Source organism: Sturnus vulgaris, chromosome 2, assembly GCF_052056855.1.
Source record: "Sturnus vulgaris isolate bStuVul1 chromosome 2, bStuVul1.hap1, whole genome shotgun sequence".
In the NCBI taxonomy this organism is placed as follows: domain Eukaryota; kingdom Metazoa; phylum Chordata; class Aves; order Passeriformes; family Sturnidae; genus Sturnus; species Sturnus vulgaris.
Window position 1 is genome coordinate 102,214,152 of NC_142244.1, and position 15,942 is coordinate 102,230,093.

General features: G+C 41.7%; 1 protein-coding gene across 2 annotated transcripts; it reads right to left on the reverse strand.

Moving 5' to 3' along the window:
* Window positions 1-615: 615 nt before the first annotated feature.
* ASB11 (ankyrin repeat and SOCS box containing 11) lies at window positions 616-12,943 on the reverse strand. Of its 2 annotated transcripts, XM_014875789.2 has the most exons (8): window positions 12,766-12,943; window positions 9,697-9,776; window position 6,772; window positions 6,665-6,720; window positions 5,077-5,227; window positions 4,729-4,863; window positions 3,616-3,807; window positions 616-740 (listed from the first exon to the last, which is right to left on the reverse strand). In XM_014875789.2, the coding sequence occupies exons 1-8, from the start codon at window positions 12,941-12,943 to the stop codon at window positions 616-618; spliced, it is 918 nt and encodes a 305-aa protein (XP_014731275.1). The 2 variants fall into 2 exon arrangements, with proteins under 2 accessions (XP_014731275.1, XP_014731274.1); XM_014875788.2 differs by having other exon boundaries at window positions 6,665-6,772.
* Between the last annotated feature and the right edge of the window lie 2,999 nt (window positions 12,944-15,942).

A 15,942-nucleotide genomic window follows, 5' to 3' on the forward strand; every position in this document is an offset into this window, starting at 1 on the left:
TTAGCATTGGGGATAGCTGTACTCAGGGATGTATAGTGGCTGGACAGCCAGAGACTGCTGGAAATTGATAGGGCTTCAGTAGACAATAGGAAGGAGATGAAAGGATGCAAAATCAAAGCTGATAGAAGATGTGCGGTATATTGTATAAGTCTGATGTTCATCACTGAAAGCTTTCATTTTCACATAATAATGGAAAAAAAAATCCACTGCCTTGATTTTGACATTGAGATTGGATAGACAAAGGGAAGAAAGATGCTGCACAGATACTGCACAAATAAATATAGCCCTAAATGCAGGGGAAATCTGTGTATATGTGTGTGAGTGGACATGTGCATATACATCTACAAACACGTGTCAAGTGAACTGTTTATGGACTAGAACTTCTCAGGCTGGTGTGAGTGGATGTGGCAATAGATTGTGAGAGCACTGTATCCATAATACCGTTCACTGCCTGTGAAAAGGTGTTTTCAATTTTCACTGTCACATAGCAGCCGATGTTTGGTAGCCACAGAAGACAGTAAATGATGCCTTTGATTTTTTTTCTTTGCTATAATAATCTTGGAGTAAACAATCATTTGTTCCTCTTTCTTTTCCAGTCCAAAGGCAGTCACAGACCTATCTATAAAGGAGGAAGTTCTCAAGTGGCTCGGGCAGGTGCAGCTTGTGGACTGTGTATAGGCAGGACCGACCCAGATGCCTCCTGATGCACAACCGGCACAGCTGGGCAAGGCTGGCAGGACCTGGGGGGAGAGATAAAAGGCCAGAATAAGCACCTCAAACCCACCACTGGTATGAGTCAAAGCAACAAACACCAGCAAGATTTGCCACTCAGACCAAGCATTACATAATGATTTGGTGAAGTCAGGCAGAGTTAGATACGTTATTATTTGTATTTATGTTGTGCTATCAGAGTTGGTTCAGCAATTTGAACACTGTGAGCACTGAACACCTTTTTCTCTATGCACAGCTTTTTCTTGAGCAAAAACTTTAAATACCATAAAGTGTCTGCACTGGAGAGAGAGTTCTGTAATGCATAGCCTTGCTCAGGATATAAGACAACCCCCAGCAGTTTTGTGGGGATAAAGGATAAGTACAGTTAATTGTTCACATACACAGAACATGATTTTTCCAGCTACTGGTGTCTCAGCAGGTACCTGCACAAGCAGTAACTGCAACTTAGCCTTTTTAAATGACCACAGTCTCAGAATATTTATATTTGTCAGTCAATCCACAAGTGCTGCTTAAAACATTTCTTACTGTGTCATCTAATTTTAGCTAAGTCTGACTGAAGGGAAAACTTTTAAAGAAAGGTCTCAAAGATAGAAAATCTTCAATTTTTTTTTTCAAAAAGACATTGAGAATAAAAAAAAAACAAAGAAAGAAAGAAAAGAAGCAACAACAAAAAACCAAGATGAGAAGATGAAAAGCCTTTTTGCCCTTCCCTTGTTGCATGTGAGAACTCTTGTTAAACATCAGCGGGTCAAGTGGTTGGAAGGCTGTCAGAGGACTCATCCTGGGCAGTGGCTGGCACAGTGCTGCTGCCCTGGTGTTTTCCCTGCAGGGTGACCAGGAGCTGTCCCCACCTCACCCCACCACGGATCAGGTGAGGAGCATGCCAGGCACAAACCACTGGATACGAGGCTCCCTTGCTTCTGCAACTACGAGCTTGCATGTGCAAATGCACCCTGCTAGTGAATGTATCCCTGTCTCCCCTTCACTTTCCTCTTGCCAGAGCTGCTCCAGGTGCAATCTGTACACCTGCCCAGAGGTGCTCGCTTTTTGAACCCTCTCTTGCCCTTCCACTCCAGTTTCTGTCCTAACAAAAGCAATCACAGCAGAGTTTGACAAGTAATACACAGAGATGTGGGCTTAAAGACCTGTCCTTATACCTTACAACTAAGCTTCATAATCTGTGCTTTTACTATGGGAAAATTTAGGAGCTTAAACAGGGTGATAATATCCCCTCTGAGAAGAAATTAATAGAAAGATATGGGATATAGAAAAAAGAACATTTGTAGTATTTGTCACTGAAACTGAAGAAAGAAACTACCATCTCTTAAAGCACTTAGGAAAACAGACACATTTTATAGTTCACATCACTTAATAGCTGTGAGAGGAGCAATTAAAGAGACCATCTAAGTAACCTCAGGAGAGAAATTAGGGATAGAGAAACTCTTTAGCCTAGGGTACTTACTTCAAACAGAAGGACCTCAGAAAACACAGAAGTAGGAGGAAAGAGTAGTTGCATGTTTAGCATAGCAAAATATCTGAAAGTGGTAGCAAAGGTGAGGAAATTGAGGAAACTTCATGTCTGAAGAAACAAAGTCAGCAGGAACTGAAATGCCTTTAGAGCCTTTCTGATTTTATGAGATAAGAGAGTTACAGGCTGAGAGTGGAAATCAGAGGAAAGTTCGGGAAGACAGAATTATTTCTATTAAAGATATTTCTTTATCTACACAGACTCTGATTCACACAGGGCAATGGTAGCAGGACCCTCGGCAGCACTGCCTTTGCTCCCACAGTCTGCCACTGAGCCCTGGGCAACTCAGGTATGGGGACAGAAGTCACACAAGGTGAGAAGCATTCAAACAAAATTCCTCCCAGAAGGTTTTAGACATGACAAATTAAAGCTCTGCATGAAAAGTCATGGAGAAAGGAAACAGGACAGAAGGGAATTAAGCCAATGTTTCATTTCCTCCGTCGAGCCCACCTGTGTTCAGAGGGTCAGCACAAAGCCTGTGTGCAGCACTGACATTTATTAATTTACCACGCAAGAGCTGTTTGGAAGCTGTTGGGCCTTTTGTGCACATCACACTTTGGTCCTTGGTGGGCTGTGAGCAGGCTCAGGAAGGTGGGAGGCTGCCTTGCATGGGGGGAGAACCATTCACCCCCTGAGTCAGAGGAGCCTCAGAGGGACACAGACCAACTACCAGGGTACCAGTGAGCTGGGAAACACGGAGATTAGAGGAGGGGGAAACTAATTCAGCAAGCCCATAGCACAGGGATATTGCCCTTGGATGCATCATGTTCTGGCCAAATGTTGTGCAGGTGAAAACAGCACAAGAGCATCCTGATTCATTTCTGCTTCGAGGATTCTTCCAGTAAAGTGTAAAGCTAATTAATTTCAGGAAGCCTGGAGATAAACAAGAAAGTGCTGATCTGTGCTGGAATTGCATCCCCATAAACCACATGGGAAAGCTGTGAAGCTGAGGAGTCATCTGGTAAAGAGCTCTGCTTTCTCCTGGCAACAGAGGACACACTCACTCATTGAGCCCCGGTGTCACTGGATGGTGGTGCTAAAATATCATCTATTAATAAACTTTCATGGTATTTTTTAACCCTAGAAGTCCCACTAGGTAAATACATATGATTTTCCTTCAGTAGACAGGAAAAGAAAGCATAGAATAACTGAGTGATTTACTGCTAAAACCATAGCACCAGGTCGCCGATCTAGCAACAAAACAGATTTCTGTGTCATGTGTTGGAGCTTTGAAGGCAGCAGAGAAAGTAAAAGAATTTATATAGAGCATTACTTATAAAAGCAGTTAAGAAAATCTACTTAGGTAAAGGATATAAATACTGCCTTACTTAAAAAAGAAGAAAGGAAGCCATTACCTTCCCGAAGCAGAAGTGCCTGCTCCACTTTGCTGTGGGGTGTGGCAAGATCCAGAGCACATTTGAGGTCAGCATTTCTGCATTTGGGGTTAGCACCGTAGTCTGTCAGCAAGACAACTATCTCCACACTGGATTTCCTCGCTGCTGCATGCAGGGGGGTGTCCAATTGCTTCCCCACGTTCACATTGGCTCCTTGGGTGAACAAGAGCTCGTGGTTAGATCTGGTAGGCAGCAGGGACTGTCTGAACCTGCATCACACAGGCTGGTTTCCGTGAGTAGCCTCAACAAATGAAGGGGTGGACAGCACACAGGACTTCCCCCATCTCTCAAGAGCAGCTGTGCAGAGCTCACCAGGACAGACACTGCTCTGTAAAAGTGCTCTGGGCCACCAAACCCTGTCTGCAATGCCCAGAATTGAGCAGCTTGACCTTCAACCCAAGACATGTTCAAAGTTTACCATATGCTCTTTCAAGTTGTTAATGGCGTAAAACCTAACATGGATTATTAGGATTATTAATTTAATTTCCGGGGGGGGGGGGGAACAAAACCAAAATCTTTAGGTATCTCATTGTAATAACTCTGGAAGCACAGCAAGCAAAATGCTTGCCCCAGGCTGGCTGGACACAGCAGGGCCACACTTTGAGCAGGTGTAAGTCAGCTAATGCACAATAAGAGCAAAAATTTATGCTAGTTCATAGCCCGTACCTGGACCCACAGTGATTATTCTTCCAAGCAGCTTTACTTCTGCCCTCACCATCCACTGAGGAGGAGGTGAAATTAATGGTTCTGATAAACTGCTATGTTAAGCAAGAGTTTATTTTGGTCAGTAATATTAGTCAGCATTTTCTGTGCTTCCTGTTATCATGCTAGAAAACGAAAATAATTATGTTTTCACATTCACATATCCTCAGGGAGGTGTCTGTAATTAAGAAGGCTTTTCACTTAGGAAATCATAAGTTCTTTATCAACACAGGGAAAATTTTTAATGGCCTCAAATGAGTCTGAGAGAGTCAGGCTCCCAAACAACTCTAGTGGAAATAACCCATGATGTTTTAAGTAGAGGCATTGGCTCACACCACCATAGCTCTTCCCCAGCCCCTTTTCCAGGTGTACCTAGCTCCAGAAGCTTCTTGACACATTCTGCTCTCTGGTACGTGCAGGCCATGTAGAGAGGGGTGCCATGCTGTGGGTCTTCCTGGTCAATGTCAATCTCATGGGCCAGAAGGGTCTCCATGCACTCCCTGTGACCTGTGGAGGGAAGAGCTGTCACTGAATTGCTGCAGAGCAGAACACACCCAGATACAGTTCTGAAGCAAAAAAGCTGTGAAAAAGCCAAACCCGGTTATGTGTACTGATATGGAAATAATTAATTTTTTTCAAATGCTTTCTCAACAACAAAAGACACGTTTGTCATGTAGTTATTGTTGGCTTGGCTCACACCCCTCACACCCAGAACATCACCTCTCTTGACTGCTTCGTGGATGGGCGAAGGCAGGTGGTTCCCCAGGTGTGCCTTGGCTCCGAATTCCAGCAGCATGCTGACACAGGCTGCACTGCCACTGCAGCAGGCGTTGAACAGGGGAGTGATCCCGTCGATGGTGACTGCATTGACCTGCAGTGCAACACACACTCAGGATAATCCTGTTTGAGAGGAACGCCCTTGCAACACACCTCCTGTGCACACCAGGAGTGCACCAGAGTGAGACTCTTGCCTTGTGTAATTTCAGTACAACTTTCTGAGTTATATGTTATGATATAACATATATAACATCCTCCTTTAATGTCTGTCCTCTTCCCCAGATAGTTAGTGCCATAAGGCAGAAACCCTGCCTGCTATGAATGTTCCTGCTGGAGCTGCTAAAAAATGCAATTTTTTATCCTTTCTCTTTTTTAATGCAAAGAAGTTGAGTATTTTCAAGACTGTTTAGTTTGCACCAGCCTCAAGGTGGAACATCCTCAAATGAAAATGGCTTTGCTTTTTAAATGAAAACATTTACTTTCTGTTAAATAGTTTTACCTGAAAACACACTTCCAGCAAAAGAAATTTTCATAGAAACATAATCCCAAACAGAAAAGGAGCTTGAAGGAGTTGACATGCCTGTGTGTCTGTGCAAAACAGAAATCTTCTTCCCCGGCTTCTGATGTAAAGTCCTGGCAAGAACCTCTATTGCCATTCTCCACTGGGACAGCAGAGCTGTAGATCCCAGAATCACAGAATATGTTGAGTTGGAAGGGACCCATTGGGATCATGGAGTCCAACTCCTGCCTTGCTCAGGACACCCAAGAATCACACCATATCCCTGTTTATGCTATGTTTAATTACATAGCAAGCCCTCAGGGCCAATTTATGAAGCAAATCTGCACGTCTGTAAATCTGTGGCGCACTGGAGAAAAGCAATGGATTATGCAAGCACGTGCCAATTTGTAAAATTTCCACTGCCTTCACCTCCTCCCAGTGTCATCAGGCAGGTGTGGCTGGAGCTGCTGGGGGCACTGGAGGTCTGCTGACTGTTTTGGTGCTGCTTGGTTTCTTGCCATATACATTTTACTTGAAAATCCAGCTGACATAAAAATATGCTTATATATTTAATCCATTCCTTAATCTCTAGTCTGAACATGTACTCTGCCCTAGGTCCAGCTGTGGGAATTGTTATTTTATTAGCAGATGTTTCATTGCTTCAAGCACATCCATTTTTACTTACATGAGATTCCCAAACCTTCCCATAGAAAACCAGATATAATTCCAGTGATCATTGCTGAGGGAGGAGGGTGAGGGGGAGGGTAAAGGTGTGAGTTACTTTCTTCAAGTTTATTTCACTTAGCATCTTTCATTTCTTTTCCATGTTTCACACACAAAGCGAAAACAAAAGAAAATAAAGGGATGATACAAGGGGGAGACAAATCTATCACCCAGGGAAACAGAACACTGTCTGAGATATCCAGCTGCATCTTGGCCCTGCCATATGGACAGCACATCCAACATCCCCATGGATGTGGGGAGCATCCATTCCCAGGTGCCCATGTCCCCAGTGGCACCCCCAGCTCTTACCTGGGCCCCGTTTTCCAGCAGCACCTTGGCACAGGCCACGTGGCCACCCAGGCAGGCTTCGTGGAGAGCTGACACACGGTCTGTGGTCACCAGGTTCACGTTGAAACCCTACAAGGTGGGACTGGGGTGAGGGGACAGCCCTGCCCCAAGCACAGCTCCTGCAGGGCTGCCTGTGGCAGGGAGAGCCATGCCAGTGTGTGTGTCCAGGGATAGGGCTCAGATTGGTGCTGGTCAGTGATTCAGTTCTTGTCCCCACAAACCACAGCTGGTGATGGGGTTAAAGAGGGACCAGTTACAAGCTATGCCTTCTATTTCCAGCTCTTTGTCATGCACTGTCAATTGCAGGAAAAACATCACATTTCTTTAACTCATAGGGGTGGCATTCCCTTCCCTACTAAGTCCTGCACCAGGAGCTACAGCTGGAGGGATTCACCTCCCTGAATGAGGATGCTTCTGGCACAGGTACCTGCAGCTCAGCTGCAGCTGGCAGCTCCCTCAGTGGGGAGCAATAGGATTCCCTAGGATATGGTTCATCCTGTGCTAAAGCAGCCGTTTCCAGTAGGGCAGACAAATTATTCTAAAAGTTCTTTCATTCCCTACATGGGGTACCCAAGTGTGTTTCACTCAGAGGTAACAAGTACCTGGTAAACCTATAAGAGAAATGAGTCAAATCCCACCCACAAATCAGTTCCTATTATTTGACCATCCAGGAAATGTTTTACAATGGAAGAAAGAACAGTGATTTACAATTGCCTTATTTCAGGTATTTTCCTAATTGACAGTTGCCATATTCCTGCACAAAGACAAACCAGACATATTCACAAGGGGAAAACAGTTGTCATATGTGTTTTCCTCTGAATGCAACTAAATCACCTGGTAATTAGAATCTTATCAACCATGTGTGAGAACAGGTCTGGAAGCAGCTCCATTCTCCACTTGATGTCATATTTTGAAGCACGGTTGGTGCCTGCCTGACGTGCTATAAACAGGGAAGCTCACGAGATGGCAGCAATGCACTTTTTGGTACACAGTACCCAATGCAATGGGCAGAAAGGAGTACGTGGGAGCAACCTCTCATGGTAAAAAAGTCTGCAGTCCTGACACTGTGAGTATTAAAAGCGCTGTAAACACTTCAGGCTAAGCATTATAGAAAAACAATGTTTTTCAGTCATGTGAAAATATTATTAATGTAAAAGCTGTTGGTAAAATTTCTCATGCATTACAATGGTGCTAGGGGAATAGATAAAACCTTGAAAAAATAGAGATTATTCAATTTTCTAACTCTATGATTGTTTCATACTTTGTGATCAGCATATTCCTTCCAGATGAATTTCTTCTAGAGACTCCTAATCATTATTCATATGTACATGTATATATATATTTAACAAATGAAATTCAGTCATATCAAATGAAAAAATAAGCACTGATATCTTGGGAAAAACAGCAATTCCTTCCATTACAGAATGGAGAATAAGTTGTAGATCTTACAATGGCTGTTTGCCAAACATCACTCATGATAAACCTTGTTTTCAATGTACATGAAAACTCAAAGTCTTCTTTCGGGCATTGAAACAAGTGTTGGTGAGTTCTTGAGCCATTTTAAACCTCCAGCACTACATCATCTCTCCGTGTCCAGGCATTCCCTGTGCAGCCAGAGCCTCAGCAGCTTTCCTGAAAGCTATGGTGCTGCAGTAGAGACTTCTGAGTGTCCCACAGATACTCAGGTACAGTCCTACACTTCAGGCTAGTAGTGTAACTATGTTGGAAGCAATGAGCAATGATTATGCTGCTCCTTGAACAACTTCATCCCTACATTTATCAATCTCTGATGACTCAGCTCCAATTCAGGCTCTACAGACATTGCTGCCTTGATCTCTTTTCATCAGCAAGGACCTTCATCTTTTACTCCCAAAATTAAATGTCCTCAGGGAAAGGAGAAAGGGTGGATTGACTAAATTATATAACCACACTATTGGGTGCTTCCTCAGTGTACAACCATGAACAGTGCATAACCAGGGCATCTGCTGAATAACCACAACACCAGGTGCTCCACAAAGCAACTGGTGTAAGGTCAGTGTAAATGGAAATAGAGGGCTCAGAAAACCATCAAATCCCTAAATGAATAAAGCATCTTTCTTTTTATCTCTAACCTCCATCACTTCCTTTTCCATAAAAATCATTTCATGTCAGCAGGTGAAGGAAAGAGGGATCAGAAAATGGGAGGATGAGTAGTGTCTGTAAGCAGCATCTTTTTTTAGCTGCAGCTATGCCTCAAGAGATGTCTGGAGAGGAAGCTTTCACACTGGCAGCTCCACTCCTTGAGGATGTTGTCCATCAGAGCTGTGGCCTCTGGTAGAAATTATTTACCTTGACTATAAAGCTTCTGACAGCCAAGTCAAAAGCTTTACACTCAGGGAATTAATTTCCCTGCTGTTGCCTTGGGGGCAAGGAGAGGGGGACAGTTACCTATTTGTGCTAGATGAGGACACTGAGTTTAAGCTAAGATGGTAAGGAAGGTGATTGGCAGAGCACAAAGAACCATAATCTATCTCTTTTCATATCCAGCTTATTTTCTTTCTCATGTATTCTCTCCTCCTCTCTTCCTTTTGCCTGAACTCTCAGTTCCTTTTGGAGCAGAGGGTTTTAGGCTGACTTTATAAAAAGCAAGATGCACTTTTACAGCTTTTTCCTGTTTGGGTTTTTTTTAATAGCCTACATATACATATATATATATTTATTGTCCCTATTCTCAAGCCTGGTTGCATGGTTCATCATTGAGAAAGAGAACAAGGATCATTGTTTATTATACAGCAAGCTGCAAGCTGTGATAGTCTTTGTCCCAGGCTTGTCCCCAGCTTCTTAGCTGAGCAAACGAATACATGCCCAGAGGTGTTTGTGCTGATATATTATTCATACAGCCGTATTTCTTATGCCCTATTGCAGTCTATTACCAGCTCACCAGCCCATACATAAATGCAATTCATGTGAAACCACCTTGCTTCCCAGCCTTTTCTTTACCTGTGGGCTTTTACCTGTGCAATCAAGGTTTTCAGAGAGAGAAGGCGTCCCTGGAAAGCAGCATCATGAAGAGGGGATCGGTCTGCCCAGCTGCCTGAAACAGCAAATGCGTGGAAGCTAATTCAGGTGTGCAGCAAAAGCAGGTCTGGGGAGGACAGGGGAAGCACAGCCACGTGTAAATGCAGATCAGGACTGAAATCAATGAGGGCTCAGCGGTGAAACTCTTGGATGAATTAATTTCAGCAGAGCAGCTGAGGGGTCAGCAATCCTGAGAAAGCTGGCTGCTCACTAAGGGACCTAAATGAAAGCTACTTGGCAGACTTTTAAAAGAACAGCTAAAATCATGTTTCAGCAAAGATCACGAGTTTAATGCTACTGAGTCTCACAGGGAGACTTCAGAACCCTGCAATTCTCCTACTCACAACCATATCAGCCTCCACCTTTCCTCAGGAGCTCTTGCCACAAATTGCATCCCAGCTTCTCTGACACTTTGCTAAGAGCCTCATAGACGGGTTGACATGTCCATCAAATGAATTCTGGCATGTCCTTGGCAGTTTTATTTCCTGAACTGACAATTTCATAAATAACATCCTCCCTCTCAGACTACCATGTAACAGGTTTAATCATTCTCTTCACTGAAATAAGTTAGAAAGTACATGGAAAAACAAATTCTGCCTGAAGGCTTTACTTTTCTTCTTTAATAATTTTGAGATGCTGAACGGTTCAGACTCCTTTACGTAGGCTTGCTTGCCCTTTTTCTTATCTTAATCTATTTATGTGCCAAGAAAAATAATTATTTAGCCTAGCTACTACCTACAGGCATAGACATTCAGCTCAGGTTAAACCCCTGCCACTCAAGTAGAGAGCAAATTTACTTGTCCTATATTGAAATTCATAACCATACTGTGACACAGTGTGTCATAAGTATTTCTCCAAAGGCCAGCTGCCTTTCCAGTGCACAGGACAGAAGCAATACCAGTGTTTGCATTCATGCTCTGCTGTACAGCAAACCCATGGGCACTGTATTTGAAACCCTCGTCCTGTTTAATTTTTTCAGCTATGCTGCACACCAGAGAGAATGGAAAGGGTGATTTATCTCCATTTCAAATGCTACCCAAGGCAGGGAGAAACCAGTGAGAGGCACAGACACGTCCATGGGGACTTGAGGCCAAGGACACAGCAGAGGTTTTACCCTCGGCCAAAGAAGTCTTCTTTTGTTACCCAAGGACCAGGATGCACTTCAGCTACTGGAGTTAAGTTTTAACTATAGTTATTACTTTTTTTTCCATTTATTTATGTAGCACTTCCTGGGCTCCTAAGGCAGGAAACTGGCATGGAAAGACCAGCTGGCAAAATATATGGCAAGGTTCTGAACGACACATCAGTCAAAATGATGGAAGGGGGAACCGAGTAAGGACCAAGAAACATCTTCCTGAAAACATCCCAAATACCCCTCTCATCATGCTGGTGACTGAAATAGGCAAGCTGAGTTCAGAAAGTCAGAAGACATTGCAAATGACAAAGCCCAGAGCCCTTATACAGCAGAAAGATTCAGGAGTTATTCAGACAACAGAGCTACAGGGCCTGATTTACCCTTTTCTGCAGAGTACAACACGTGCGAGTGTGTGTTCCCACATGCATTTGCAGGGCATTTCCAATGCATGTGTGTGCACACAGCCTCAGGACAACACACACTGCTGCACACCTCCACACCAGCCACCACTACCTACCTCCCTGAAACGTGTGGCAAATATAGTTCCCATAGGGGGCACATCTCCCCTTCTCAGCTGGGAGCGACATGACTGAAAATGCTCTTTTTAAATGCCTACAGAGGAATTACACAGCCCTGCTGCTGCTGCTGCTGTGCTACTTCACTGCAAAGAGAAAAGGTTGTGAAGCTCTGACTGCAATATGATCTAGTGCCCCAACAACAACATCACGTCATCTTACATTTTGTAAGATTATCCTTAATGGCTTTCTGCAAATGGAAACTTGCAGATAAAAATACGTTAACAGCCTGCTGAATTTCAAGGCACCTCAATAAGAACCTGCTTGAAGCAAAAACTGCTGTTCACCATGTGTCAGATTATGATTGCATAAAGGTGCTTGGAAAAAAAAAGACAGTAATAAATGATTTTATTCTAGAGAATAAAAAATAAATTAATAACCAAGGCATGCCTGTACATATACAGGCTTCATAAAGGCTTTGTCAAAAATGCTCGGCTGCAGTATTTCTCTTGGCCAGATCTTAATCTCTCCCTGCTTTGGGTGGCCATCCCACACCATCTGTGTCCTGAGGTGTTTCTGTGCCTGTTCATGATGGCACAATCAGGAAGCAAGTGCCCAACGAATGAGTCACATAGAAATGTGTGATGTCACATTGCTGGTAAGAATCTTCAGCTAGGAAAATAAGTCCTCATTAGCAGTAAATTGAAAATACTGTGTCATTTTAATTAGTGGAATTAACAGGAATGCAAACACATGCCTATTAATTATTATGGCAGTGATGTGGAGGAGTAAAATCATTAGGAAGAAAACAAAACCATGAACTGCTAAGTAACCAAGGAAATACAATGTATTCTTGTGCTGCGTATTTTTCAGAATTATTTTAGATGCATTCATTTTTATCATCTGATTAAACAAAACAAGGATTCTTGGCTTGGATTCATAAAGTCATTAGTTATATCCTCCTAGCATCTCCTTTCAGAAAATCAATGTGCTAAAATTTTTCCCTAAATATTCTCTGGCAGTAAAACTGGATGTTTAGTAAAACTATCTGTAACCCTGATAAAGAACACCTTGCATCTGAGGAAAATATTTTTATTTACCACAGTGCTTTGAGCAAATGTTGTCCTGATTCTAGCTGGGTAATTGTTGGAGTCTCATATTTTGCACACCTAAATCATGCCAACACATACTGACAAAGACCCCAGAAATGGGAAGCACTTCAGGTTAAAACACTTACCCATGCATTTGGCAAAAAATCCCTCCTTTCATGGCAACTCGCTGATTTAAATCCTCAAGTTACAAAAATGTGGCAAATAAAACATTTAAATGTTAGAAAGTCCATGTTTTTACTTTACCTGGGATTATTCCATAGATTTCTTCTGCTATCCTGGCAGCTTCTTTTCTATTGCCTTTTACAATATAGAAATGGGTCAGCAAAGCCAAGGAAATCTTAATTAAAAGCTTGAAGCAAAACAAAGCAAAAATGGCAAAATAAATGTTAGTGAAAGAATGGAGTATAGAACTGCCCTCCATTTTGGTTTGCTCTTTGAATAGTTTCTCAGGTTGGCCAAGTTGCACTGGGCTATTCTTGGTATCATATGTCATCTATTTTAAACCCTTCAGGACCTGCTGTTCTGCAGTTACCAAAAATACATCCTAGTTTTATTTGGTATGAGGTATTTGATACTAAATAACAATATCAAGGATAAGATATTTTGAACATCTCTGCATTCAAAAAACAAATGAGAAAATTGTTTCCAAACTTACATAAATGCGAATAAATTTTCAGACAGATGTTCTCCATACCACCTGAAAGCCTATACATCCACATTAGATTTATTCTTCAAGGTGGCAGTTACATTTACAAAGACTGAATAGATAAAGTTGCAGAAATTGTTCAGTGGTGCTGCAAAAATAATACTTTTCTTTCTTTTCCATCTTGAGAACAGGCCTTGCTGGTACTTAGATACAGAACAAAGGCAAACATGTCAAAGAAAAGCATTATCATGAAAGAATTTGAAATAAACTCACATGGCCAAAGCCAGAGCTAGGAAGTCAAAGTTATTCTAGGAGGAGAAAAACGCATTGAAATGGCACAAAAAGAAACACATGATAACATGTCAGTTTTTTCCATTACTCAGGGATAAAGAATGGTGTCCCTTGGTATCTCTTGCAAACAGCATTCTCTGTTTCAGAAATATTTTTACATTATCCTCTTTTGACTCAAAGCTGTAATATTTGAAAGCAAACATGATGCACTCTTTCTTTAACTCTCCTTTTTACTTTCTGAAGGCACATGGCTTTCATAGAGAACAAAGTTTTTTTCTGCATGTATTTATTTGAATCTATGTAGAACACTCCATCTCTTTTTATTTTACACTTCTATTTATTCCTATTTTCCTATATGTACCACAGGAGGAGGTTTTATTTCTTACTTGATTCCCCTCTTTGCCCAGGTTCTCTTAGCCTTCAATTCTGACATCTGTCAAGGAAAAGAGCAGGATAATTCTTTTCTTAGAGATCCCAAAGAGATGGTGGATATGCACACAGACATTATACAGCAAATTATTTCTCTGGGCATTTTAGGTGTAATTTCTTTTGGTTTATTGCAATACAGTTGGTTTAATACCTTGCTGTCTCCAGTGCTCAGCCCTCCCAGGTGCACTAAAATGCTATATAAAATATGTTCAGAGATAAAACACCCCAAGCAATTTTCTCAAGTGAACCAATTTTTCTAAAATTCTGAATTAAATTACATTCTTACATAACTCCTTACAAAAATATTACATCTACCTTTCCTTACACAGTAATATTACATACCTGAAGAAACTATAATACTTATGAATCCAAAAGAGGAAAATTCTTCTTTTTAATCATTTTAATACAGTTTGCCACAGGACAAGACAGCTGAACATACAGATTACAGGACAAGAGAAGTTAAGAAATCACAGAAAAACATATTGGTTTATTGGCAGTTAATTTTGCTCAGCTGAGAAACAAAGAGGAGAAATTAGCAAACAAAGGTGGACCAAAAAAAGGAATGGTCAGCCCAGAAAAATCTGATAATGAAAACATTCCTCCTGAACCCAGAGGAACAGCAAAAGCTGTAAAGAACAAAATGTAGGATGCAAAGAAAAAGAACACATAAAAAATATTAATGCCATTACAAAGTAAAGTCACCCTAAATGATGGAGAAATCTCTCTCGTGTAGGATTTACAAAACTGGCTCTCAACAGGACATAAGCAAGAAAGAAGAGCACTAATTAAGAGAAAAAACAGAAAACTGGCTTTTGGTTGTAAAGGAGATTCTTTGATTTGTTTCATCATCAGCCTGCTAGATGGTGTGTAGAATTGTACATGTCCATAAAACTCAGAAAAATAAACAAAACTGAAAATCAGGTGATTTGCACTGAAATTCTCTTATCCTTAATGGAATGATACCAAAGAGCTCTCCAAGTGCTCTAGAAAACCTTGAGAAAGTTTGACCTCTTGGAAGGAGTCAGTGGAATGTGACTCTCCCAGAAGGACTAACACTATTTGTATAGCAGCAAAATTACCCTCCTGGCTTCAGAATAAGACAAATAAAGATTTTCAGTTAAATTATTGAGTGAGCCATTTGGGAAAAACTTGTGTAATCTGCTCTTAGTGTACAAGAGCACTAGGAAAATTACAGCAGTGGATGTAAAAGAAAATCACCATTAGGAAGACAGGTGAACAGCATGGTGAGAAGTATGAGTGCTGGTGAAGGTGGTAGTCCGGCAAACCACAGCAAGACTGGGTGTGGTCACTCAGAAATCTCTGGTATTTTTGAAACCAGAGATGAGCAACACTGTGTAGGCGTGAGAACAGGCAGAACACAAGAGCAGTGACAGTGCAGACACAGGATTGTCATCGTTCCTCCCTTGCTCTTTTGAGCGTCATTGCTGTGAGCTGAGCGAGGTGGATTGTGCAACTCCATTGATAGACATGAGTGAACAAGCCAGCCCCCTGTAGAAGAAACACACTTCACTGAGAACTGCAGGATGCCCAAACTACTCCATGAACCACTCTTAACTCTAGGATAATTACTAAATTGTTAAATCAAAATATCCAAAAATATATGAATCCTTCAAAAAAAATTGTCATGAGATGATAAATAGAAGAGGTTTACTGGCTCCTCCAAAAAACTGGAAAGGTAGTGTTTATATATGCTCAGTTTACAAACATGCAAGGAATAAGCAGGAAAAAAGAGGCAATCCATCTTAGAAAACAACTCACTTTCAGCAAGGTTCACCTTTAACTTTATCCAACTTTTAGGGAGAAATATCAGATGTGACCTGAAGAATTTGGCAAGGAAATAAAAGTTTGAGGGATCTTCATCTCAAAGAACTTCAAAGAGGTATTGGTCTATTCTTATGCTACACACACTTTGAATTACAGCAGTGCATTTCTAAAGTATGCAGTTGGGATTAGAATATCAAACGTGTTCAGTCAAAGTAAGGCAACTGGGGAAAAGGAGTCAGGAACACTTAGAAGAGATGAGAACAAAGACG

Excerpts from the sequence above, each read along its gene's own strand:
- ASB11 (XM_014875788.2), bottom strand. The coding sequence starts at position 12,943 with ATGGAGGGCAGTTCTATACTCCATTCTTTCACTAACATTTATTTTGCC. Across the intron at positions 9,777-12,765 it reads AATCTATGGAATAATCCCAG|GCAGCTGGGCAGACCGATCC; the intron begins GTAAAGTAAAAA and ends TTGCTGTTTCAG. Across the intron at positions 5,228-6,664 it reads TGCTGGAAAACGGGGCCCAG|GTCAATGCAGTCACCATCGA; the intron begins GTAAGAGCTGGG and ends GTTGCACTGCAG.